Consider the following 26738-nt stretch of genomic DNA (forward strand, 5'->3'; position numbering starts at 1 on the left):
GAGTTCTGAAAATCTGTAATTTTTTGATAAATTTAAGCCTACAGAAAAAAAAGTTGAAAAATGTGTAAAAAATATTGATAACTTTTTCCTGTCTATAATTTTTTCCTTTAGAATTAATTATATTTTAATTATTTTATAAATTTGAATATTTCTAATTACATTTTTGTTAAAAAAAATGTTTTATTAAATTTTCAGAACGTTTTCTAGTTTTGTCAGTAGCTACCGTAGGGATAGCGTTGTCAAAATTTAAGAGTTTTTTCTTTTTCTTTATTCAAACATTGAAAAAGAGTCCGCGTTTAATAATTTGTAATAATTCAGGAAGATAAAGAGAGAAGACGTAGGCGTAGACATGAACATGTACTAGCAGACAGCTGCGAATATAGAAACGTTTTTTTTTTAACTGGACGGCGATGTAATTGCGAATACACAGACTCAACAATTACATAGCGACGATTTTGCTATTTCAATTGAGGGGACAGTGAGATATTCTAACCGCATATCCCTTTATCCTTCTAGTTTTCATAATCATCCCATTGGAATATCAGAGAGTGGATCATATGATGTGGCTCAGTACGTAACTAGATTAACACTATTATCTTAACTATAAGTATCATGCTACTAGTTTTCGCAAGCAACACAACAAACAAACTAAAATGCCATACCAGTACGAGAATTATGACCCCTCCTTCCCCGACCAACCTGTTGTTGACTTATACCTCCCAGTTTGGGCAAGGTTACCAGCTTTCCACTCCAAACCAGCTTTCATTTGGGCTCAAGACTTGCACTCCACCACTCTCCTCACCTACCATCAACTCAATGCCACTGTTCATCTCATCTCATCACAGCTGCATGGTCCTTTGCAAAGAGGAGACACTGTTCTGCTTCTCTGCTCTCCAGGACTTGACCTAGTCGAGCTCATTTTCGGGTGCCAAAGAGCTGGTCTCTTGAGCGTACCTATGGTCCCTCCTCACCCTTCTTTCTCCAAACAAAATTATCACCACCTCATAAGAGCCATTTCTCAGACCAAACCCAAAGCTGCCATAGCTCACTCTCACTACATATCCACCATTCGACACTACCTCTCTTCCCCCCACAACAACAACACCAAGCTTGCTCACATGCTGCAAACTATCCACTGGATTTCCATTGACCAACTCAAACACGGTAAAGCCACCGTCACTGTAAACAACAGTGATTCCCTAACATACAGTGGTTGCAAAGCAGATGAAGTCTATTTGGTTCAGTACACTTCTGGAGCCACTGGGATCCCTAAACCCGTGCTTGTCACTGCTGGCTCAGCTGCTCACAACGTTAGAACAGCCAGAAAAGCTTACGATCTTCATCCAAACAGCACAATCGTTTCGTGGCTGCCACAGTATCATGATTGTGGCCTCATGTTTCTGTTGCTCACCATTGTATCCGGTGCCACGTGTGTTCTCACCTCCCCAAACGCGTTCATCAAACGCCCCAGACTCTGGCTTGAACTCTTGTCCGAATTCAAGGCCACGTGCACTCCCGTTCCGTCGTTCACATTGCCACTGGTTATCAAGCGTGGAGGGATTCACCAAAGAGATTTACCCATCAACCTATCAACTTTGAAGAACCTCATAATCATCAACGAACCTATCTATAGAGACTCGGTGGAAGAATTCGTTCATACTTTTTCGCCATTCGGGTTAAGCCCTTCTTCTATCTCTCCTTCCTACGGGTTAGCAGAGAATTGTACCTTTGTGTCCACTGCCTGGAGGAGCTGTCACAGTGACAATGATGGCGCTTATGCTTCCAGCTTCCCAGATTTTCCAACTCACAACAAACTGTTACCGGTTGCAAGGCTCGGAAACGTGGAACAGGAAGACGTGGACATTATGGTCGTAAACGAAGAAACCTTGGAGCCGACCGAGGATGGTGTCGAAGGAGAAATTTGGGTTGCTTCACCAAGCAATGCTTCTGGGTACCTTGGCCACCCTAGTTTAACAAGAGAGGTGTTTCATGGAAGACTGAGAAACATGGTTAGTAAGTGCTTTCTTCGAACTGGGGACAAAGGCATCGTGAAAGGAGAAAAGAGATACCTTTTTGTTACTGGTCGCTGTCAGGATGCCATGGAACTCGAAAACGGTGAAAAGGTTCATCCACATTACATAGAGACAGCGGCTTATAACAGTTGCTCCAAGTTACTCAGAGGAGGTTGCATTGCAGCGTTTAAAGTATCAGCAACGGTGGTGGTTGTGGCAGAGATGCAGAGGTTCGAAAAAGATGTGGATGTGGTTGTGTTGAAGTGGGTCTGTGAGGGAATTAAGGAAGGTGTTTGGAAGGAGGGAAAGGTAGAGGTTGGAAGGGTGGTTTTGGTTAAGAGTGAGTGTGTTCCTAAAACCACTTCTGGAAAATTGCAAAGAGGGAGGTGTAAGGAGAAGCTTCTTGCAGGAGAAATGGTGATTCTGGCGGAGATGCGGTTTGGAAAAGATGTTACTGATTTTAAGAGAACACAGAAGGAAGGAGACGAAGCTTGGGGAGAGAAGGGTAACGTGAACAGTTCACTTTCATGTATGCCAATCTCTCTTCTGTGATCTACACCATTACAGTGTTCATTCTGTGCCACCATCTTTTCATTTCTGTGTATATCCATAAATCAATATATAAGAATAAAAAAAGTGTTCTTAATGAAAATATAGAAAAAATGCAAAATGTTTAAATAATTTTCAAAATTAAAAAAATTAAAAAAATTAAAAATATTAATATTTAGTGCAATGTGGGTTCTAAAAATCATTTTCTATAAAAAAAAAATTCTTCCACACCTATAACACTTAGATAGATAATGGAAGAAAAAAAAATATGCAAAATGATTATTTATTTTTCACGTTCAAACAAACAACCAATTAGAAACATGTTTTTAAGAACAATATGATAATTAGAAGGGATGTTTCCTCAAGTAAAAACATATACTTCACATTTTAATAAATTAATATATTGTTTTTAAAAAATAAAATAAAATATTATTATATTATTATAAAAAGTTTCAAATATATGTTATTTACTGTTGTTCATAGTATCGATAAAACTTTTCTCCAATTAGAAAAGTTAAACTTTTGCAATATAAAAAAGAAAGAATATAGTGAATATTAACCTGTTATATAAATTTGTTGTAATGTGAAGCTATTATTAATATTAAATTATGCTATTAAAAGTCATTTTAATTAATGGTAATTATTATTTAATTTAAATTTAAGATTATTATTTAAATATTAATATTTAATATATTTATGATTAATAATAATAATAATAATTATTATTAAATGAAAATTAAATTTATTCTTAATAATTAATAAAGGTTTATTTTAAAATATGACATTTAAAGTGTTGGTTTAAAATACTATATAATGAATTAAAAATAATTTTAAAGACTATTCACGAAATGTTAAATATTTTTGAAAATTTTATTGGATAATTTTATATAAACTATTAAAAAACTATTTAATATTAAGGAAATAATTAATATATATTTTTATATGAATTTTAGATAAATTAATTTAATTATGTATTGAAATAAAGAATTATTTTATTGATAACAAATAAACTAATTAGATTCCCATCATTATATTTGTAATAATCAAAATTCTAGGAGTAAGACATTAAACACAAGACATCCTTTTTTATAAAAGACATTCAAAGAGGTGATGGTAAAATAGCATTCTTTGATACCATTAATCGAGTTGTAAATATATCCACTAAACCTCTTAATTTACAAAATAATTTTAGTATTTGTATTAGCGATAAAGATTTTTATATTTTGTTCCTTAGTTTAAAATAAATACTAGTGTTTTCTATAGAGTGTATTTTTAATTCAGATTCAAATTAAATTTCTTCAGCCCAATATATGAAAGAATAAAATAGTAACATAATAGATATTCATTTAGTTAAAAAATTGAAATTGAAATTGGAGATAAGTTTAAATAATTGTATAAGAGATACATAAAAATATTAGAGGTTGCTTACCAAATAACTAGTGTTATAAGGATATTAATTAGGGAATAAAGTTTAATTTTTGTATGATATTATCGTTTAAACTAAAATAATAAAATATATAATTTAAAAAATAAATTATATAAAATTTATTTATTTGAAAACTTTGATTCACTTAATTATTTTATATTTTTCTTATAAAAATTAAGTAATGGGGATGAAGTGAGTAAATTTATTGAAGGGTGAAAAAGAGCACAGGTGTTATATTACATCACATCTCAAGTTTGAAGATAGATATCACCCTCCAATATAGGAAATGTATGTAATTGTTTATGTCAATAAAAATGGATTAGTATCACATTCTTCTCTTATGATTCATCTAATGGTTCCCCTTCAGGTGCCTGTGTGGGAGCAATACTGGGTGAAAACCCGGAATCACCCTCATCTTCATCATCGTCGTCGTCATCATCATCATCATCATCATCTTCATCTGGTTCCCCCACAGGTGCATTTGTTGGTGCCCGTTCACCTTCCACAAGATCATCAAATCCGGGTGCATTTGCGGGTGCAGATTCAGGTGCTTCCACTGGCGCGTTGGTTGGTGCTTCAGTAGATGGTGCTTCCACCGGCGCATTGGTTGGTGCTTCAGTAGACGGTGCTTCCTCGGGTGAGTTTTCTGGTGCTTCTGCAGGTGAGAAAGAACCCTCCGGTGCGCCTGCGGGAGAAGAATCATCATCGTCGTCGTCGTCGTCGTCATCCTCGTCTTCAGGTAAACCATTTGGTGCTCCAACCGGTGAATCTGCTATTGATCCTTTGTCGTTGGTTCCAGTGCTGATTCACATAAGAGTAGTTTTAGTTTGAAATTAAAACGTAATTAGGCAGAATTTAAAAAATATATTGAGTAATTATTTTGGATATTGATTTGTTACTTGTCGGAGTCTAAAAAGTCAGCCAAGGATGAGCCTTCGCCTTCGTAAGGTTCGTCCTCGGCAGGAGAAGAGTCAGAAGAGTCAGAGGAGGCGCCGCCACTTAGGGCTGAGCCGAAATAATCATTGACAGCTGCTTGGGCCGCGGCCCCACCCATAGCCATCCGGGCCTTGTCCAATGCGTCTTGGGAGAGGCCTCCCTGGCCCAACAGATTCTTCCAATCATCTTCCTGGCCCAAAATCGAACGGAATGGCAGAGCCAACACCACCGAAAACACCAAAAGTAATGATATCTTGGCCATTTTCCCCTTATTCCTTTACCCAGGAATCAAGGATTGCAGAAACGCCTTGAGAAGTTGTGAACCAAGGGTGGCAACGAAATGCAACTTTGTTTTATTACAATCCGCTTTTTATATACACTCTGCACCAACCCATCTTAGCCTCACATAACGTCTTTTTTCCTCCCCGTCTCTCCCGTTCTCGTTACTTATCTTTGGAAATTTTGTTTTTCCGTTTTCTTGGTCCTGCCTTTTCCTCGCTCTCCATTTTTATTTCTTAATCCTAATTTTCGATTCATATTTTTCGCATATATATTTACATACTTTCTTAGGTTCTTTTTTTTCACTTGTAAGACCACATAAACTAAATTTATGTTTTATTATATAGTTGCTCTTTCTCATATACTTGGATAATATTTAGAAAAAGAAAAATTACATACAATGTTATATTATAAGTATTGTTCTCTAATCATATTTAAACATTTATTTCAATAATATATTTATTAAGATAGATATTACCTAGATAAAATTTTAAATACAATCAAAGAATAATTCCTATCATATCATAGTTACTGTGAATAAATTTTCTCCCACTTAGAATTACTGGCGGAGTTTATACATTCTTGAATATGTCGTTGACTTATTCTTCTGTTTTAATATGGACCCATTATGGTTCTAATTTTTTATGCTTTATTATTGCTTTTGCTTTTGCTATCTACGGTAACCTTATTGTGTACATGATTTTTTCCACCTTAATGCTCAAGTATTAAATTTTATTTGGCTCTCGAAAAGGTTGAAGCTCCACCACTGTTTACGTTATTCTCGAAATTAAATATATTTGGGGTTCTTAAAATGATTTGTTTTAGCATTTATTACGAATTTATTCTATGAAGCAATATTGTACTTAATCGTCGTGCATAGGTTGAATAAAAAATAAACAGAAATTCTGGTGAATATGTCCTTATAAGAACAAAATATAGTTAACATAAGCTTGACTGGTGTACTTCAAATAGTTACTATCGAACACGAAGTATGTTTGAGGAAGATCTGATGGATATAACACCTTGCGAAAAACTCTTTTTCACTTCTACTGCACATTTGGCTTTTTTAATCTTATTGATTGCTATATGTGGTCTCTATTCAAAGTATAAAATATTCTTTTTACCATTAATTGTTGATGATAAATCAAGATACATACATGGGTACAAGTGAAAATTAAGACAGAAGCTAGACAGCATATGTTCAGATTCAATTTTTGCATTTCTATCAAAATTATCATTCATCATTTATCTTACCTTAAAACACCCCAACAAAATGGGGTATAGCACCAAAATATTCTCAATATTACTATGTCTCGTTCTAAATCAAATGTTCTTGTAGAATTTTGAGGATTTTGCTGTTTGTAAAACTACCCAGTTAGTATTGTGTTTATGTTTGAGTTTTAACTTGTAGTTAAAAGAATAAAATAAAATGATTAACTTGTTTAACCATTCAAACTTGTCACTACAAATAATTTTTAATATCTGGCAAAGTTACATCACATGATATTTCTTACAAACTACAATGGGGGTGAATATAACGGGAAAAGAAACACAGCAAGTGAGCACACCCACATAAGTTGCACATGTCTTCGTGGAAACTTGCAACTCCACAGTTCTAAAGTGGTTGCTTCATCGGAGAGTCAGATTCCTCATTCTCCTGGTGAAGAAAACAATAAGCTTATATTCAGAATAAGAACAAATTCAGCATTTTAAGATGTGCCTAAATAAGTAGACAACTGCATGTGCCAAAAAACTACACCCAATGATTACAGGTGAGTTGAGGAGAGGGCTAATATCCCCGAGGATAATGATAAACTTCGATGCAGGAATCAATGATTATTACCCAATACCATATCGACATGTTGATAATGATGAATAATACTAGCATCATGATGGACATTATCCAAACCCATAGATCTCAGGTGCATGTGACATGAAACTTGATGGATCAAATTTCACGTGCTCTCTGCTTACAATATAATAATATAAAACAATTCACCGTTTTTTGGGTTGCTGTTACAAACTCAGGACATTCTGATCATTGTAATCAAAAGCTCTAAAAAATGAGAAGTGAGAAGAAAACTATTTTGAATTCGAAAGACTGATGAAATTGGCAATGCAGATGCAAAGGGTTCTCCCTAATCTAATGAAATCTCCAAAAACCTCTTACCCAGTTTCGGGGTTTTCAACAAGAGTGATTTCCTCCTCTAATACAAGTGGGGAATAATAGACGATAACACACAAGACGAAAGAAACACACATTCTAATAAGTTGATTGTTATGAGAAGAAACTAGCACACATAAGATTTTATGCTTGTTGTCCTAGATAGATGGTGTCCAGAAATGGAAACAAGTGAAAGAAAGAAGGCATTACCTTTGCTCATTGTCAATTTGTCTTCCATTGATGCTGGCACCTCTGTACCTGGGTAGTGGGATTTGATCTCGCTCAATTCGAATGACGTCTTCCTGGAGGATCTCATAGTGCATTTTCACCTCTTGTACGGATTTTCCACCCACGGCATCAGCTACATGTTGCCACCGATTTGGGTCATCAGGGCCATGAACAGCAAGAGCATCCTCAAAACGTCTATTCTCTTCTCGTGTCCAACCCATTAATGGTGTCTAAGTATGTTAGAAAGAGTGAAGTAAGAAGTAGTGAGAAAAGATTGTGGATGTGAGTGGTTAAATAGGGGAGAGTGAAGTGGTGTGCAAGTTGGCGAATACTTTTTACGGATTCAACAAGATATGATTCCCTTGGCGGGTATGTGTAGCGGGGTCAGGTACCCTTTCATTTGGATTTGATCCCTTCAGGCTTATAAACCTATGATTTGAGTCTCTGTGTTGTGTTGTGACCTTTAAGCCTGCTCCATTTCATTTGATGTTGGACTCAGTATTGTAATGTTAATATCATTTCTTCAGATTTTTACAGGCTGGTGGTGGTGGCGGTGGGGATTAGATACCAATTCCCACTGCAATACAGATATATATTCGCTAACAATATGTAAGGCTAACATATTCTGCTTCTTTCTAACATGAATATAGAATAATAATCCTGTCACTTATTTTGCAACTTGTAACGGGTAATATACTTTCTCCATCACCCATTAATATATTTTACATTTCAATTCCAGAATAATCACCATTGCATTGCTTCAAACCCTCATCAACCACTTTATAGAACTTGCATCAAAAATAGTGCCACCACTTTCTCATGACTTTATTTTTAAACAAAATATTTGGAGTCTGAAACTTACTTGATGATTTTCTGGGTTTCACAACTTGTTTGATCAGGCTGGGAGATCCCAAGTAAAGAGTTTGCGTGGCTGAGAGGTGAAACCCTTCTCTGTTTTCAACATGGTTTGCATTTGCCTCTGCCAAAGCCATAACACAGATTTATTCTATTTAACAAAATATTTTTCCAGTTTCAGAACATGTTGTCTCACAGTTACTTGTTATTTTGTTGAATAGTCATTGGTTCGGTGCCAGAATTTGACAATGCAAATTCAAGATGGGAAAAAGAAAGAAAAGACAAAGAAATCTTAAAATGAGATGGTTTAGATGGTAAGAATGAGTACAAAAGGACATACTACAATTTATTATTATTAATTTTATTTATTCTTTTTATATTGTTATTTTAATTATTTATTATTATTATAATAAAAGGGATAAAACATTTTAGTTTTTATAATTGTTAATTTTAAATTATTTATTTATTTAATAGAATAATTGATTATATCACCATTTTTACATAAATATATAAGTTTATGTAAGTTTTATTTCTTGCCTAGAGCAAAGCAAACGAAGCATGGGCACAAAATATTAAGAATATCTATGAAGACAAGTATTTATGAACGCATGTTCATCATAATTTTAAAATTGCAAAGATATTTATACAATATAAATTTTTTTGGTTCTGTAACCACATCATATGGCAAATAACACCATAAAGATTGCTGTTTTTACAAATTATTGTACAGTTCTTGTGTGATTTTCTTTTACTTTTTCTTATTTGATATAGGATTTATTATTAAACGCAACGAACGAGCTGGTCTTACTAAGTTTTAAATATTATTTAAATAATTTTTTTTATCAAAAATGAAAATCACAACAATAAATATGATCTTAATGAATCGTACAATTGAGAGAGATAATAAAGAATTTTGTAGCAAAGAAATGGTTCTTCAAATAAAATAAAATAAATAATAAAAAAAAGTTTTTAAGCTACCTAATAAATTAAAAAAGTGTTTTAATAATTTAAAAGGAAAATGATATACACATCTTCATCTCCTTATTCAATTTAGAAAATAAGTATATTGGAAGAAATTTAATTTATCTATAGGTTTATTAGTGGAAACAAAATATAGATCTTGAATAAAAAAAATCAAAATCGTATTGGAAAGTAAAAAAAAAAAAAGATTTTGAAAAGTAAAAATAATTCAAATTTGAGAAAAAAAAATCAAAATACTTTTTTTAAAGATACAGGAAGAACAAAATGGGAACGGAAATATATTTTAAACTAAGTTAATATTAAACCTCCTAAAAAAAAATCAAACCTCAGATAAACTTTTTAATTTATAAAACTTGGTATAACGGGTAAGATCACTTGGCCCAACACTCCTTGTTAGATATTTTTTGTCATATAAACGACAAATAATCGAGAGTTTGATGAAAAACATGATAGATCAATTAATCCAATTAATTTAGAAGAAAACTTTAAAAGAAAGTGTGAGAAAATATTTAAAACCTGATGAAATGTGTTATTTTACTCTTTTGGTTTTTTCTTTTAATCCACTATTTAAAATTATTTGAATAAAACTGTTGTTGGAAAAGAGAGTGTTTGGTTTGGGTACATGATAGCCAAATGGTGGAGCCATATGAGTGGTGAGAAATCGAAGGCTCATAAAGGATAAGTCAATGGCCCTAGTTGGAAGAAGATATTCAAATTTTATATTTTTTAAAAACATTTTTAGTAAAATCAGTTATTTACATTTTTCCCATTATAAACAAAAGAATATTAAAAACGTCTTAATTTTTTTTTCTTTTTGTCCTTTACGTAGGATTTTCAAAGTTATTTTTAACTATTGTACTTATTGTACTGTCCGGATGTGGTCTATCTCATCATGTTTCTCGGATATTTAATTGATAAAGAGTAATTTAACTCAGTAGAGTTTCAATGGGCATACGATTTTATATCTTTTATTATTTATGTAGATATGTCTATTTTATAGGAGTCTTTATTTATTCAATATATTGTTTATATGAAACAATGGAAATAAGATATTTTTAAAAAACATTTTTTATAAGTGCTTGATTTAAATTTCAGTTAATGGATGAATTTATTATTATTCCAAAAAAAAGGATGATCAAAATAACTTACAAAAAATGGAAGAACCTTAAATAGAAGGTAATTTTTTATTCTATGCAATAATTATATACACAAATTTTTTATGCTCTAACTGATTTAATGATTTAATCATGAGAGTATTGTAACCTGGTAGAACTCCACTCATCCTATTTTGGTAATCTTCAAACAAAACAATTAAAAGTTGTAGTTACTAATGATCATCTAAAAAAACACCTTCAAACTTCTGACCTTCAGATCATGAAAAGTAAATTAAATATAGTTAATTATGGACTTCTGAAATGCAATTGGTGCATACTAAACTTGACTTTACTTTACTTTCTAATACATTTCACACCCTGTTATCATGCTGTTAATACAAGGCATTGCTGGTGTAAAAATTTATGACTATTTAATTGGAGATTGTTGTATATAGTAAAGGTATAGAATTTTATAATAATTATTTAAAAAGTATATAAAATAATTATAATTACTTTGTATATTTATAGTTCTGAAACTAAACTCTGTTAAGAATGGAAAGGTAAAAACAGTTTGAATAAATTTAGAGGAAATGATTTTGAATGGAGAGATAATGCAAAGAATGTGTGGGATGCCCAGTGTTTCCGTTTGGGAAGTGATGAGAGATGTATATCTGGAAAAAGTCCTGCAGTTTGGGGATACTGCCCCATGCTGAAAGGGACTCTACATCTTTTAGACACTTCTAGTCTTAGAATCTTTATCTATCTTTCTCTTCTAAAACTCTCACAGAATAACCCAAAACATATTCCTCCACCACACTGTAAATATCTCTTTTCAGACCTTTTACTTATTTTCCCTTTCTGTTATATAATTTAATTCTAACTTCTTTTCTTCTGGAATGCTGAAAGAAAAAAGAAAAATGAAAGAACACAGAAATAAAAAAAATAAAAAAACTGTGAAATTCATTTGTTACTTTTATGAGGAAGAGTTATACATCAATAAATAAATAACACTATTTTGTATTTTGAACCATAACACTTACATGAATAAATATTTAGTATTTTTTTTTTGTCTTTTTCTCTCTCTTTTTTTAACTTCAAACTATTTCTTTTTGTTTATTTTAGAAAAAAATTATTTGGTATAAATGGATATTAGTAGATTAAGATGACTTTAAATTATCTTAAATAGCATTAAACTATCTAGTAATGGTAACTTTGTCTAAGGCTTCTTTATATCACTCCCTCTTATTCTCCCAACACAGTGTAATAGTAAGAGCTGGCTAATGTCCTTTTCAACCTTGGTATGATGTATTGTGTATTATTTTTCAATTAAGTGAGGTTTTTCACTCATATTTTCTCTCAAAAGACTTTCCGTAGATTCAAATAATTATTTAATTTTATGTTTTGTTTAAATTAGATGATAAAAATAAAGAAATAAAAGAGAGGAAAGAAGAATGAGTAAAAAAATATTTATTAATTATTAGTAATTTTTTTTACATTTATTATTTTTGTTATAAAAAACAGAAATATTAATAAAGTATTAATGCTATAAATATTTGACGTAAATATATATAATATAATTTATTATGTAGTGAATATTGATAAAATATTTATGATATAATTATTTATTTCTAATAATTAAAAAATTTCAGTATAATTTTTTTATGTTTGAATTTGCATGGAAGTTTTAAGGCCTCTAAGATCTTTGTTTTTTTTTACTTCTTTTTTAAATTTTTATCTTTCGTTTTTTGGAATTTTTTTCCCATTTATTTTAAAACCTGGAAATAAACAGGTGTTAATCTGGATTTGGTACAGTGATGCTCTAGAAAGTGATAAAAAAAATCAAATTCCATTTATTGTGAAATATAAAGGTGCATTATATTTGATGCATGAATTTGCTATCACCAAATTGGTACACGTGCTTGAATTGTTTTGCTAATAGTATTCTCCTCTGATGTAGTCATTGAGTCGCTTCAATTCTCCACTTTGCTGCTCCATCACTGCTCGCACCACATCTACAATGGAAATCATACCAACAATTTTCCCATCTATAACTGGAACATGTCGGATGTGATTCTCTGCAAGAAAAGAGTGACCTTTGATCCCTTAAACTCTGTGCAAAAATACCAGAAGAAGGAACACTTAAAGCCAATAGGAGAATTACCCTTACCTGTCATAATTTTCATTGCTTGAAGAATGTTGGTGTCAGAGGTCACCGTTATCAAGTTATTCTGTTCACGAGAAACCTCATCATCATTCACAATGAAAATGCAAGAACAGGATATCAAATATATTGGAAATGAGAGAGCATAAAATAACCTCATCAGTCATTATTTGACCAACTTGTGTGTATAAGGGTGATTTTCCTTGTGCAACTATTTTTTTCAAGCAGTCTTGTAGTTCATGCATGTATCCAACAAAGAGGTTCAGTTTATGTCAGAATCGCAACAAGTTTTAATTTTGGTTTGAAATGGTAATGGATTTTCTATCTCAACAAAAGGGTATTGAAAAGTGTTGGAAGGAACCACATGTACCTCTTTCTGTGACTATCCCTGCTATGTGCTGCCCCTCTGGCTTTAGTACCACCAATGATCCAATGTTATTATCAGCCATCTGAAACCTTATACAATGTTAGATAGGAGCCATTTAGAGTGAATCTTTTGAGCAAATTGAACTACCTTACGTTTTTCATTGCATTAATAACAGCATCATCAGTTCTGCACCAAAGCCAGGAACCGATATTTTCTTTCCCTTTTGTCATTAGTACCTCTGTCACTGTTACATTCTCCAATCCTTTCTGCTGCGTGAGTGAAGAGGACGTGACACATCCAAAATTTGAACATATTTTGTTCATGTTAGGGATTCCATTTCCTTGGAATGGTTGAAATATTGCGCCCCTTGGAGGGTTTTGGCAAAGTCGCAGTATCCTGCACACTCCCAGCATTTGTTCTACTTCTGCACAATCAAAGTAAAAATTAGTTCTGGCTAATGTATGGAGTGACAAAAAAGTACCATTACAATTCATAAAAAAAATTACAAAGTACCATTAGAATACAAGTATAGATATGCCTTTAAAGTTTTAATGCATCCCACTTTCGTCACTGAGCTTAACTGTTTCAGAGAACTATTGGTAGTACTAGTGGTTTAATTTTATTCCATAAAGAACTAACTCAAAACACTAATTTCATTTCGTAAAAATGTTGGACGTTCTTCATTGCTGAGAAATTAAGTAAGTTGAGGGTGTGTTTTTCTCTCCAAGAGTAGGATTCTACGTACCCTGATGTTGCTGATAGCAATACTTGAAACTGGTTGGTTCTGCTTTAGAAGTGGCGAAGGTACGAAGTATTCTCATCTTTGGTATTTCATATAACCACAACAGTAGCTTGCATCTTGCATTTTGAATGCTTTTCTTGAAGGAGAATATGAAGAAAGGAACTTTGTAGTTGCTTAAACGTGGAATTGCCAAACCTATTGGATCAAGTTTTTCTCGTTCTTTTCTCCAACTTTATAGACTCACGGATCATTAGTTTAAGCGTAGCTCTTCTACATATTCCAGAGTAAATTCAAAGAAAACAATTTATTAACAGTGGGATATGAATGACTAAAACCATTATCTCAGCAAGCTTGAGAGGCCAAGAATATGCTTGCAATTTCTTTTCGTAGGGTGCAAGATAAGAATGGTTTGCAAACGTGTGATTAAAACGTAAATCTCTAAGTTCAAGCAAAGCACAAATAAGGAAATCAGTATGAAAAAGTTTGGGAATCAAAACTGGTTAGTCAAACCAGAAAGTCCTCCTATGCATCTAAGGTATAACTTCTTTGTTCAGTATATATACACAAGAAGTAAAATCTTCGGATTTTAAGATCAGCCAGAATAGAAGACCTTGTAAAAAACTCATCTGTTTTTCCACCAGATATTAACCATACCAACATCCATGCCACGCAAAACACAGCAGTGTGGTTTTAGGATCCCTTGGATCACAGGTCCTTCCACTCAACCTCATTCTCCTCCAAAACAAAAATCAAAATCTCTTTCCACTCGTCGACCACCGTTTCGTCCTCCTGGAATAGCCTCTACCCCACCACAACCTCCCCTTCCTCAGGTAACCCCAAAAACTAAACCTCAACAAGTGTCAGATTCTCTTCCATCATCACATTCACCACCACCTTCTGTGACCATTGATTCGCCAGTGTCCTCTCTCTCAGAATCCTCTTCAACACCATCAACTCCAACACCTTCAAAGCAAAATGTGAAGGAATTGGAGTTGGAGAGTACTCCTACTCAGAATTTCAACGCCCCTTTAGAAACACCAACCGAACCCCACCAGCCTAAATCCAATGCCAACCCAACAGAGAGCAAGATGATGTTTGCCACGTCGACTCCCAGCGCGAAAGACACAAAGGTCGTGCCACCAACTTCAACATCAGCACATCCAACGAACGAGAACGTTTCAACCATATCATTATCCAACGAGGAAAATCCCACCAAGGATGATGACATTTCAGCTCTGAACCCAACACTGAAGGTGGACGACAAAACAGTGAGTGTGGTAACTCTGGCCGGTGACAACAGAGGAGTGACAATGCATGTGGCGGGTTCTCACTCAACGAGGCCCAATCCCGAAGGGAAGAGGAGCACATCCACGGAGAAAGATGAAGCGGGTAAGACATACGTGAACAGTAACATTCAGAGCATCAACAATTCGATCATGTCGCATGGTACTATCAATGGAAGAGACCCTGGTGTTCGTGTTATTCTCCCTCAACAACCTCAACCTGATGTGAAAGAACCGTGCTTGGAAAAACCCAAAGCTGAAGTAAGCATAAACCGGGTAGAGAGGGTGCCTTACAGGCCCGTGGTTCGAAGAAGATGTCTTAGGGGACTTTTTCTTGAACCGAGTGACTCTGAACACGATAACCCTGACAAACCCCGTCGTCATGGTTGTAAGGTTAGATGTGGAGACAATTCAAATGATAAGGACACTGCAATGGAATAAGCAAAAAACAGAGTCTTGTTTACATCAAAGGTGGTACCATTCCAGGATTTTTGTGTTGGAATTTCGTGTCTACACCATGCATTTGTGCTGTTAATTTTTAATTGTATATTTGTTTATTGGGGTAACTTGCAATGACCACTCATAGAGTCGTTAACAAGCTGTTTTAGTGTTAATTTTCAAAGCACTGCTTCAGCAAAGGGATAAAAATATTCAGTGGGTTGATGTGAAATGCTTTCCAATAAGAAAACATAAGGAATGTGACTATCCTTTGATTGAAAAATCTTTCAGCCAAATCGCAGAAAGTATATTGTCTAATCGCTAAAAACTAAAAAGAGAAAAAATGCCCAAAGAATTTGATAATCACGAAACCACGCTGAGAAGGATCTTCAACAAATAAAAAAAGTGGTAGCACGAGCATTTCACATCCCATATGAAGAATCTTAGAACACAAAATTTAGTTACATTTGTTTCCTTCGCCAGATTGATGAGACTGTTGTGATTAAATTAAGATTGAAATTATCAAAAAAAAGTAATTGTGGCAAAATTTGAATGTCTTCATTATCCTATCAGTTAATGAGGTATCTAAAAACTTGAAGTGTGTGCCCTACCCGAACTTCAAGCGGTAATGTTTGTCCTTTGTAGGATCATTCTCATCGTTAGCATTTGTAACCATTATCACAAATAAAAAACTTGCCCAGAGATAAGAACAAAACAGAGAAACAAGCTGGAGCTTAGGCATTATCAGCACTTATATATATAGCTTATAGAGCTTGTGTTTATAACGATAAAGAAAGAAACTAAGCAACAATGGGTTCTCTTATGGCAGGATGGGACTCTCCAACCTTGGATCCTGAATCAGGTACCAATAATAACTACTATACTAATATTATGCACTTTACCTTTTGTGTTGAAATAATAAAACCCTTGTGATTTTTAAAGAGCCTTACTTTTTACCATTGCAGCTTCAATTAAGAGGAATCGATCGCTTACCAAAGAACAAATTAATGCTTACTGGAGAACAAAAGAGAAGACAGAGTCAGAACACATCCAAGCTATTCCTAAATTATCTGAAACTATTCAGGTTTCACTTTTAAATTAACATCTCTACAAATTTCACCACTCCAGAAATTTGAATATAGAAGAACTACCAATATATTTATGGATACTGAACAGACCCCCAAATTGGAGGATTCAGAGAATTGTGGTGTGTCAATTACCGTGGGCTTGAACCGCAAAAAGGAGCCCTTGGACATGGATGTTGACGAAAACAGTTTGAAGAAGTTTGTGAAGAAAAATTGCTGGTACATTATGTTACATGTTGTAATTGCTCAATTGGTGAATTATAAGTTAGGTTAATTATATGGAAAATAATAAGTGGAGTGAGTGCAGGTGGACCAAGAGCAGCTGGGCATTTCTGAATGAACCGCCAGTGATTGAAGCTTCTTCCAACAACTATGGTTCACAGTTTCACGTAGCCAACTTCAGATCAACCAAATTTAAAACCGCAAATTAAATTAGTGCTTCAGTTATCTTGTATATATAGTTGGTGTCTACACATGTGTAACGGTTTCTATTTTGTCACACTTACAATTCTCCATAAGAACTGTAATTTGGGTTTCACAGATGTAAAATCTATTTACTAAATTTATATAATTATTGTGGTATATTATTTTAAAACATTTTTGTTCAAAATGTTTTAGTTAAAATTATTCTAAACATTAACAAGTCTTTTCAGTAACCTATACAATTTGTTCACCACATGATATTTAACAATGTTTGTTAGAATAATAGCACTACTTATTGTCAAAATATCATTAAATAAAATCAATATAACAATATGTGTAGCCTGATTTAATATTCCCCATAAAAACTAATACAAATTGAACTGACAATTTTTTTTCCAGTTTTCAGTTCAATTAGCTGGACTTGAATACTGCTTTGTTTTAATCTTCTTCTTCTTCCATATTAAGAATGTTTTCAATGTCTATCGATTGTAGTATATATTCACTCCCTATTTCCTTTTATTATATGTTTGCGAAATAAAACATAAAAAGGTTAAATTTATTTATTTATATTTATAATAATATAAATAAAAGACTAATATAAATTTAAACTTTTAAAATATGAAAGTCTTCAATATTTCAAATTTTAGTTAGAAGGTTTGTTTGTACAAATTATTCAGCGCCATTATCAACTAATAACAAATAAGATGTGTTCAATTTTAGCTGAAATATGGAAACCAACTCTCAATTTTATTAAATATTATGTTAACATGTTTGATATTTTTTTCAAACTATATTAAAGTAAAATTATCCTGAAATTTCATATCAATTAAAAGTCTCAATGATTTTTTTTCCAATTTCAATAAAGTTAATTAATATTTTACTGTGATTTAAATATCCAAAATCATTGAATATTGTTGCATTGAAAATATCTTTTTATATCATTTGATTACAAGAATAATTTGTTTTCTGTTTTGAAAATATATATTTTTGTCAATATTCAAATAAAATATTAATGAAAGTAGACTTGTGAAATTCTTGCGTTAGAGTAAAATTTGAAAAAAAAAAAGTTATGTGACACATTCCAAACTCACTAAAATTAAATTAAAACATTATAGAATTTATTTTATAATAGCTCTTATATTGAATAAATAAAGAAAAGAATTAAAAAATATTTTTAAATTTGTAATTTCTATAAAATTTTAATTACAATATTTAATAATAACTCAGATTATTTTTTAAAATTATTGAAAAATACGAACAAAAATATTACAAGCCTACGTTTTATCTGATAATAAATAATGAAGAGAATGATGTTTCCTTTAACAAGTGCTCTTTTGTCATGCAAAGCATTCACTTTTCACAATAAAATTGATGAGGTTTTCACTGCAAGAGAGAAAAATTATTATGTTTTCTAATTATTTTATCGAGTATAATTATTCTTACATAATAACGTATTGCAATAATCAAATGATAAGTGAATTGGATTATCGAAGTCAAAGTTCTACAAACACTTTATGCTTCGGATAGTCATAACTAATCTGTTTAAACCAAAGAACCTGGTTACGGACAATACAAACACTTTGCTAATCATCTCGGATACATATATTCATTGTTTATGTGTCAACGTAAGTTTTAATTAAGGAATTTAATCAGTAATTAAACCACTAAGCAATTAATTAAAGACTTTAATCAGTAATCAAACTATTAAGGAAGTAATAATCATACATTAATAAAAAAATTGGACTGATCAAATAGTAAATATAGGTGACTTACACCAATAAATCAATACAAGAAAATCATTAAATAGTGACTAAATTAGAGACTATTTATTTAAATTATAAATTTGATACAAAAATAATCTTGGTAGCTAATTAGATATTAATTTAAAAACTATTTATCAATAATAGAAACTAATTTTTTTTTATAAAAGCTTTCATGTTAGGCATCACTATGCAACTTGACATCTCAGCTAGACTGACACCTCAAGTAACAACAATCATCTGTCATCACATGAAAAATGTATTATTAAAAAAGAAAAGGAAAGAAAATACAAAAATATAGGGAGACTAGACCAAAACCCACATGTTAACAAAAACGATACATAGGTAGACTATATATATTCATAAAGAATTCTAAGAACAGACTAGATGAAAGTCTATTATACCAATGAAATGATTCTCTATGAATGAACCCTAAATTAGCCAATTTATCAGCACATGCATTCCCCTCACGAAAAATACGAGTAACCCTAAACCTGATTGTCCCACAGTAATTAAGACAAGTATTTCATTGATTACGAAGCATCCACGAAATATTAGTCCTAGCAGTAAACGCAGCACAAACCAAGATAGAATCACATTCAAGCCAAACATTAGTAAGTTCCATCTTTTGATGTTCCTTCATAGCATGTATAACTCCATAAAACTCAGCAACCAAAGCAGTCTGAACTTCAAGAAACCCTGAAAAAGCACCAATAAATTCTCCCATACTCCCACGAAAAATACCTCCACAAGTAGCAAGACCAGGATACCCCTAGCAGCCCCATCCGTGTTAATTTTAACCCAGCCTGGTGAAGGAAATTCTCATCTAACAGGAAGAGGACGAAGAACTTTCCCACTACGAGTCTTAATACCAAAAAACTTAATAACGTTGAAATCCAACATATCATTCTTCATTGAAGCTTTAGACGAATTTCCCACTAGACAAGTTAATGTTTAATTACCGAAATAGCCTTAGAAACCTCAATCTTATCCTGAAATCTAGCATAATTTCTCATACGCCATATCATCCATATAGAAAAGGTTGTCACAACCTGGTGAAGGAAATTCTCATCTAACAGGAAGAGGACGAAGAACTTTCCCACTACGAGTCTTAATACCAAAAAACTTAATAACGTTGAAATCCAACATATCATTCTTCATTGAAGCTTTAGACGAATTTCCCACTAGACAAGTTAAATGTTTAATTACCGAAATAGCCTTAGAAACCTCAATTTTATCCTGAAATCTAGCATAATTTCTCATACGCCATATCATCCATATAGAAAAGGTTGTCACAACAAGCTTAATCAATTTAACCAAAGGACTACCATCACTCTTAATAAAAGAAAGAAGATCATCCTTATTAAAGAAATGAGAAGTAAGAAAAATTTGTCGAACCCAACTCCAAATATGTAATGCATTAGAACATTCAAAAAATAGATGTTGAATAGATTCTTCATACTTTTCACAAAGCGTACACATAGAACATATATGCAAACCCTTATTCTAAATATGCTAATCTGTAGGAAGTCGCCCATGAAAATTTTTCCAAAGTACTAGAGTTTTGGAAGGCGGAATAGATGAAGACCAAATGAACTTACCCCAACCACATGGAACTCCTGGTTCCAAGAAAAAAGTCCTAGCCGATTTAAGAGTGAAACGACCAGACTCATCTAGAGTCCAATTAGGAATATCTTGTTCCTCTCTAACCATGATATGATTAAAAAAACTGCGGCATCTGCTGTAAAGATAAGGGAATATTCCAATCATAACCTGACCAAAATTGAGAGACTGTATCCGGAATGCTAGCCCCATCGGATAACCCTGCAATATTTGCTAAAGAAGTAGTAGAACACCATTTATCATTCCAGAAATTAATAAAAGAACCTGTACCAACAATCCAAAAAGTATAATCAAGTATGATAGAATAAAATTGCTTAATTCCAAGCCAAAGAGAGGAGGATCTATAAACCATTCTAAACTCGTATTTTGATTTAAGAACTCTGGCTTTCAAGAGTAAAGACCAAGGTTTTTTGCTATAAGCAAAGTTCCAAGCAAGCTTAAGAAGATATGCATTATTTTCATGATGAAGATTAATAATATTCAAGCCTCCATCCTCAAGAGGTGAACAAATTTTCGCCCAATTAACGGTAGCGATACCTTTTTTCATAATATCACCAGTCCAAATAAAATTCTGACACCACTGCTTAACTTGCTTAATAAGTGAAACAGGCCATTTATACATATTAAAACTATAAGTTAGAAATCCAGTAATCACTGTATTGACCAGCTGGATCTGACCCATCATGCTAAGAGATTTACCTTTCCAAGATGCTAGCTTCAATTTGACTTTATCAGCCAAAGGTTGAAGAAATCGACATTTTGGAGCACCAACAAAGATAGGCACTCCTAAATAATTGAAAGGCAAACAACCATGACTACAAGAAAGAATATTTTGAATTTTTGTAACAAATCTTGGAGAATTATCCATGGTGAAGAAACTACTTTTAGAGTTATTAATATATTGACCAGAAAAATCACCATATGTTTTAAGAAAAGTACTCAAATTTCGAAGAGACTTAATATCCCCCCTACAAAAATAAAAATGTCATCAACATACAAAATATGAGAGGGAGTGAGATAACCTTTTGGACTAGCCATATTTAAAATCTTCTTATCATTCACAAGCTTAGAGATACCTCTACTAAGAACTTCCTCTGCAAGATAGAAAAGTAAATGAGACAATGGATCACCTTGTCTTACACCTCGACTGCAAGGAAAAAAACCCACCAAACTACCACTTATTATGATAGAAAGCATAGCTGAACGGAGAATTGTACTAATCCAACTGACAAACGAGGGGTGACAACCAAAGCGTTTAAAAACTAATAATAAGAACTTCCAACTCATAGTGTCAAAAGTTTTATGAATATCAACTTAGTAAGCCACATTACCTCCTCTAACCTTTTTAGAAAGCATGTCAATAGCTTCAAAAGCAATACCAATGCAATCCTGAATTTGTCTACCCTGCACAAACCCATATTGATTAGGAAAAATGATTCTAGCAACCACAAGAGCAAGCCTATCCGCCAGTATCTTGGAAATAATTTTAAATTTGAAATTAGCAACAGCAATTGGCCTGTAATCTTTAATGGAATCAGCACCCTGAATCTTAGGAATAAGAGATACCACATTACTGTTTATTCCAGGGAGAACCCAATTTTGTTTAAAGAACTGTTGAACAACATTACAAACATCTATCCCAATAATTTCCCAGCAAGAATGATAGAAAACACCACCAAAACCATCAGGACCAGGAGCACTATTACCGTTAAGATTAAAAACAACATTTTTTATTTCAGAAAAATCAGGACATTTAATCAACATCATATTCTCCTAAGAGGAAACCATCGTAGGAATATAAATACCAATAAAATCTTCCATATTATCAGTATCCAGAACATTAGAAATAGACTCAGCATAAAGATTTTTATAAAAGTCCAAAATATGATCCTCAATGATTTTAGGATCCTCCGTAACCTCATTATCAATCCGTAGACGATGAATCCCACTAGAATTATTTCTCCTTTTGACCACAGCATGGAAAAAAGCGGTATTTCGATCTCCATCCTTGAACCATAACATCTTAGCACTTTCTTTCCCAGAATACACCAAGGCCCTGTGAAGAAACTAAGATCCCTCCACAAAAATCGTCTAGACAAGTATGTGTTAGCACCATAAACACCTGCAAAGCTAAAACTTTTATCCTGCAAAAGACAAGTTACAGAGATAAATTGATCATTAACCAAGAAATTTTGGACAAGATTAGGAACCGACAAACACCAAAGCTTAGCAACTTTATTAACAATAGGAGACGTAGCCACCAAATGCATATTAATAGATTTGAAAAGGACGTCGAAAGCATTAGTGTACGACATCATGGGTTCAACAAGAAAAACCAGGAGAGGTTTATGTAGGTTAAGTAAACTAAGCAACATCTCCACAGTTTTGTGGTTTCCCAATCCTTTGACATTCCAAAAAAATGAAGAGACCTTCATTGCGACGTTGTAGAGAGAACTGCCTTAGCAGTTTTCCTGGATTTACCAGTCCCCTTAGGTGGTCTCCCTGGTTTTCTTTTAGTGTGAATTGTTTCCTCCCCATTATCACTGTCATCCTCCTTCATGTCATTAGAGTCAGCCCAAAATTTTGAAACAACCTGATTTTCAATATGATCAGAATTAATTCCAGCAATGGTAGGCGAAATAGTGGTCCTCCCTTGTTCCTGTTCATTAGAAGGTGTCTTCTGAGAAGGTTTATGTTGAGGCCCAAGAACACGACCCTGGTCATGGATCACCCGACACTGAGCAAGCTCGTGCCCAATCATCTTACAATAAGAGGAAAATGGAGGGAGCCATTTATATTCCACACCAGCTACAAAAGCAAAGTTTGGACGTTCAACCAAGAGGTGATCAGGAAGAGGGGACAACATATCAATATCCACCAGCACTCTAGCAAACATACCCCTATTCTTTCTCATAGTATGCTCATCCAAAGACAAAGGAGTATCAAGGCCTCTGACGATGGAAAATATTGTCCTTGGTTTCCAATACTCCAAAGGCAAATGGTAAATTCTAACCCAGGTCTGAGCTTTGGTACTCCTCATGGTAGCTGAGACAAAGTCTTTTGTCCAGGCAAACAGTCTCAATAAACCAGGAGATAACTTCAGGGAACCCATCCCGAGGGCCCATCGCATGTCTTCTATAGAAGTAGAACTCAAACTCATAGAAACCCTTTCCAAGAGGAATTGCTTTCCATGGTCCAAGAGAAACTAATTTAGAAACCAATAATTTTTTTAGTTTCTAAAATGATCTTTAATTTAATTACTATAGCAATTAATTATTTTCTATCTCTAAAATTAATTTTTATTTAATGATTTTCTTGTATTGAATATAAACATTTATCACCTATTAATATTTTTTACATAAAGTAAATACAATTGTAAAAAAAATATTAGGAAAACCATAAAATAGAACCCAATTTTTAGAAACAAAAAATAATTAGTTGCTAGTGACTAAATTATAGACTAAAAAAATTATTTCTAAATTAGTTTCTATTATTGTTAGATGATTTTTAAATTGATATCTACTTAACAACCAAGGTTTTTGCTACCAAATTTGAAATCTAAATAATTGGTATAGCTAATTAGATATCAATTTAAAAACTATTTAACAATAATAGAAACTAATTTAGAAACCAATTTTTTTTTAGTTTATAAAATAGTCTCTAATTTAGTCACTATAACAACTAATTATTTTTTGTTTCTAAAAATTGGTTTATATTCCATGATTTTCTTACAATGTGTTGATATATTGAGAATCTTATATTAGATTATAATTAAAGAAAAAAATATTTTTTAATTGAAATCAAACAATATTGAAATTACACTTAGTCATGTATATGTCTGAGTCATATATACACTTAAATACACTTATGTCTGTGTAGTTATTAAAGTAATAATTTTTAAAAATTGATGTAGTACTTGAACTTATTTAAATCCTCTAAAAGCAATAGTTTATATTTTTTTTAAAATGATAAATATTTTTTTGTCTTTAATTTTCTCAATACTTGTTTTGGAAGGGAAAAGATTCTTTTACATTCCCACACAATAAAAAATACTCTTGACATCACATTATAATAATAATATAATATTTAAAATTAAAAAGTAAATTAATTAAAATATTATTTCATTGATTTGTGAAGTAGGGAGATTTTACATGTTGAAAGAGTAGACAAAAAACATTGGAAGAACTAAAACTACAGAAATTAGTATATTTTCAAAAAGAAAAAAACTGCGGCGATGATGGCGGCTTTGTTTTCTAAAGTCTGTGTGCTGTCTGAAACTGTGTGAATTTATTTATTTACACTGAAATTATAAGCGTGTGTAGAAGCTGATTTTCATGATCGTTATCACTGAACAACTATAACTTTTGGATGACACATTGGCAATTGTCATCACAAATAAAAAACCTGCCAAGAGATAAGATAAACAGGTCGGAGCTTTGTCATCACACTAAACCACCACTTATATATATATATATATATAATATACCTTATACAACTTTCTTCATATCAAGAAATTAGGTCGTTTGGAAAAGACAGACAAAGAAAGAATTTCAGCAACAATGGGTTCTCTTATGGCAGGATGGGATTCTCCAACCTTGGATCCTGAATCGGGTACGCATACTAAGTGTTATCATAATACTATGTTACACTTACACACGTGATTTTTCTAACTAGGGTTCTTATTTTTTACTGTTTCGGCAACAATAAAGAGGAATCGATCACTCACAAATGAAGAAATTAATGCTTACTGGACAGCAAAGAAGGAGACAGAGTTAGAACACCTGAGAGCTATTTCCAAATTTTCCCAGACTACTCAGGTTTTACTTCTAAATTTACAACATCAATTAATTTTCACCTCTGCAATAAGTGTCAGAGATTTATGTTTATTATGGATAATTGACAGAGCCACGCATTCAAAGATTCAGAGAATTCTCAGAAGTCCTTGGGCAGCAGCATTAAGGAGTCCTTAGGCATGAATGTTGACACAAGCAGTTTGGAGCAGCTTATGAACAAAAGTTGCTGGTAAATTAAATTGCTACATTAACTAGTTTAATAAAATAGATAATAATAAGAACTGCATTGTAATTGCAGAATTGGAGTACTATTTTTAATGTTAGAAAATGATTGGTTTGAGTGCAGGTGGACAAAGAGCAGCTGGGCATTTCTGAATGAAGCACCAGTGATGGAAGCTTCTTCAAACAAGTATCTTTCACAGTTTGAGGTGGCTAACTTGGGATCATCCAAAATTAATACAAGAAGTGGAATTAGGGCGTGATATCAATATTTCCTAATGTTTTGTGTAATGCTTTCTGTTTTGTCATAACAACTGTATATATATGGTTTGTCTGAAAAAACAATATTGGTTTACTTTGTGATTAAGGAAACATTGCTGTGTTTCTTTGTTTTATCGGATATATATAAACCTAAATGACTTGTTATAAAAAGAATGTCATTTTATTTATTTGCTGATTTGTTAGTATTTTTTTATAAGTTAAAATACTAAATTTTCAAATATATTATAATAATTATCATAAAAAATATAATATTGATAATATTATTCCTATAATAATAAATTATACTTAATAATGATACTGATTATTTTTATAATAACTATTATTATTATAACTCACTATAATAATAAAAAATAATCATATAAACAAATTTAATCAAAATACGTGGAAAATATGATGATATTAAATAAAATCATTAACTTTTAGAAGTACTTTAAAATTTATACTTAAAATAAATTTAAATCAGTATATTAAAACTAAACATTTTTTTTACATGCAGAACTCACGAATATGGAATAAGATGAAATGGGTTTTGTCTCTTTAAAATATGTAAAGTTTAGTTTCTTTAATTTTAAGGTTGTCCTTTAAATACTAATTAAATAAATTTTGTTTCTTTTATAAAAAAAATTAGAGAATTTAAAAGCATTATATTTTAAAATTAGAGAGAAAAATATTTTAATGAAAGTAAAATTGAAATTATAGATTTATAGAAGAAAAAAAACTTATTTTATTCATACAAACCCTAACCATCAAATAAATGGGCCAGTAAACCTTCAGATTTGGACTTGATACAGGCCCAATATAATGTAGCCGATACAATGGGTCACCTTAGTCCAAGTTGGATCTGGTTGACAAGATAGTAGGCACAACCAATAATAAGTTCATTAAAAAATAAAATTTTAATATAATCTTTTTTTTTTAATTTCCCATTTAATTTCTTTTGCCCAAATTTTAAGTTACCTGTCTTAAGTTGAATTGGTTTTTCAAATTTTATCTTAGTTTTAGTTTTTGAGAAAACAATAAATAACAATAATAAATAAA

The 26738-nt window shown here is 32.3% G+C and overlaps 7 protein-coding genes and 1 long non-coding RNA gene across 9 annotated transcripts; 5 read left to right on the forward strand and 3 right to left on the reverse strand.

Moving 5' to 3' along the window:
* Positions 1-462: 462 nt before the first annotated feature.
* Positions 463-2564, forward strand: LOC137822209 (uncharacterized). The gene has a single exon (XM_068627107.1). It carries the CDS (start codon positions 654-656, stop codon positions 2562-2564), a length of 1911 nt encoding a protein of 636 aa, XP_068483208.1. The 5' UTR covers positions 463-653.
* Positions 2565-4166: 1602 nt separating this feature from the next.
* LOC137821429 (uncharacterized) lies at positions 4167-5325 on the reverse strand. Its single transcript, XM_068626020.1, has 2 exons — positions 4887-5325; positions 4167-4788 (listed from the first exon to the last, which is right to left on the reverse strand). Exons 1-2 carry the CDS (start codon positions 5183-5185, stop codon positions 4326-4328), a joined length of 762 nt encoding a protein of 253 aa, XP_068482121.1. The 5' UTR covers positions 5186-5325; the 3' UTR covers positions 4167-4325.
* On the forward strand, positions 4587-8890 carry LOC137821431 (uncharacterized). The gene is made up of 3 exons (XR_011082797.1): positions 4587-4726; positions 8494-8532; positions 8671-8890. It is a non-coding gene; the product is annotated as an uncharacterized lncRNA (long non-coding RNA).
* On the reverse strand, positions 6659-8570 carry LOC137821430 (protein RADIALIS-like 1). The gene is made up of 3 exons (XM_068626021.1): positions 8457-8570; positions 7577-7824; positions 6659-6859 (listed from the first exon to the last, which is right to left on the reverse strand). The coding sequence occupies exons 2-3, from the start codon at positions 7813-7815 to the stop codon at positions 6832-6834; spliced, it is 267 nt and encodes an 88-aa protein (XP_068482122.1). The 5' UTR covers positions 7816-7824; positions 8457-8570; the 3' UTR covers positions 6659-6831.
* A 3461-nt stretch (positions 8891-12351) lies between the features above and the next one.
* Positions 12352-14545, reverse strand: LOC137822039 (CBS domain-containing protein CBSX3, mitochondrial). Of its 2 annotated transcripts, XM_068626926.1 has the most exons (7): positions 14405-14545; positions 13798-14064; positions 13205-13476; positions 13056-13134; positions 12841-12914; positions 12692-12752; positions 12352-12599 (listed from the first exon to the last, which is right to left on the reverse strand). In XM_068626926.1, the coding sequence occupies exons 2-7, from the start codon at positions 13871-13873 to the stop codon at positions 12457-12459; spliced, it is 705 nt and encodes a 234-aa protein (XP_068483027.1). In that variant the 5' UTR covers positions 13874-14064; positions 14405-14545; the 3' UTR covers positions 12352-12456. The 2 variants fall into 2 exon arrangements, with proteins under 2 accessions (XP_068483027.1, XP_068483028.1); XM_068626927.1 differs by lacking the exon at positions 14405-14545 and having other exon boundaries at positions 13566-13858.
* LOC137822038 (pollen-specific leucine-rich repeat extensin-like protein 2) lies at positions 14457-15805 on the forward strand. The gene has a single exon (XM_068626925.1). The coding sequence runs from the start codon at positions 14457-14459 to the stop codon at positions 15516-15518; it is 1062 nt and encodes a 353-aa protein (XP_068483026.1). The 3' UTR covers positions 15519-15805.
* Positions 15806-16222: 417 nt separating this feature from the next.
* Positions 16223-17195, forward strand: LOC137822040 (uncharacterized). The gene is made up of 4 exons (XM_068626928.1): positions 16223-16377; positions 16481-16599; positions 16692-16819; positions 16908-17195. Exons 1-4 carry the CDS (start codon positions 16326-16328, stop codon positions 17029-17031), a joined length of 423 nt encoding a protein of 140 aa, XP_068483029.1. The 5' UTR covers positions 16223-16325; the 3' UTR covers positions 17032-17195.
* Positions 17196-24864: 7669 nt separating this feature from the next.
* On the forward strand, positions 24865-25867 carry LOC137822784 (uncharacterized). The gene is made up of 4 exons (XM_068627781.1): positions 24865-25013; positions 25101-25223; positions 25310-25428; positions 25546-25867. The coding sequence occupies exons 1-4, from the start codon at positions 24966-24968 to the stop codon at positions 25679-25681; spliced, it is 426 nt and encodes a 141-aa protein (XP_068483882.1). The 5' UTR covers positions 24865-24965; the 3' UTR covers positions 25682-25867.
* Positions 25868-26738: the final 871 nt, after the last annotated feature.

The sequence above is a fragment of the Phaseolus vulgaris genome, chromosome 9, assembly GCF_000499845.2.
Source record: "Phaseolus vulgaris cultivar G19833 chromosome 9, P. vulgaris v2.0, whole genome shotgun sequence".
NCBI lineage: Eukaryota > Viridiplantae > Streptophyta > Magnoliopsida > Fabales > Fabaceae > Phaseolus > Phaseolus vulgaris.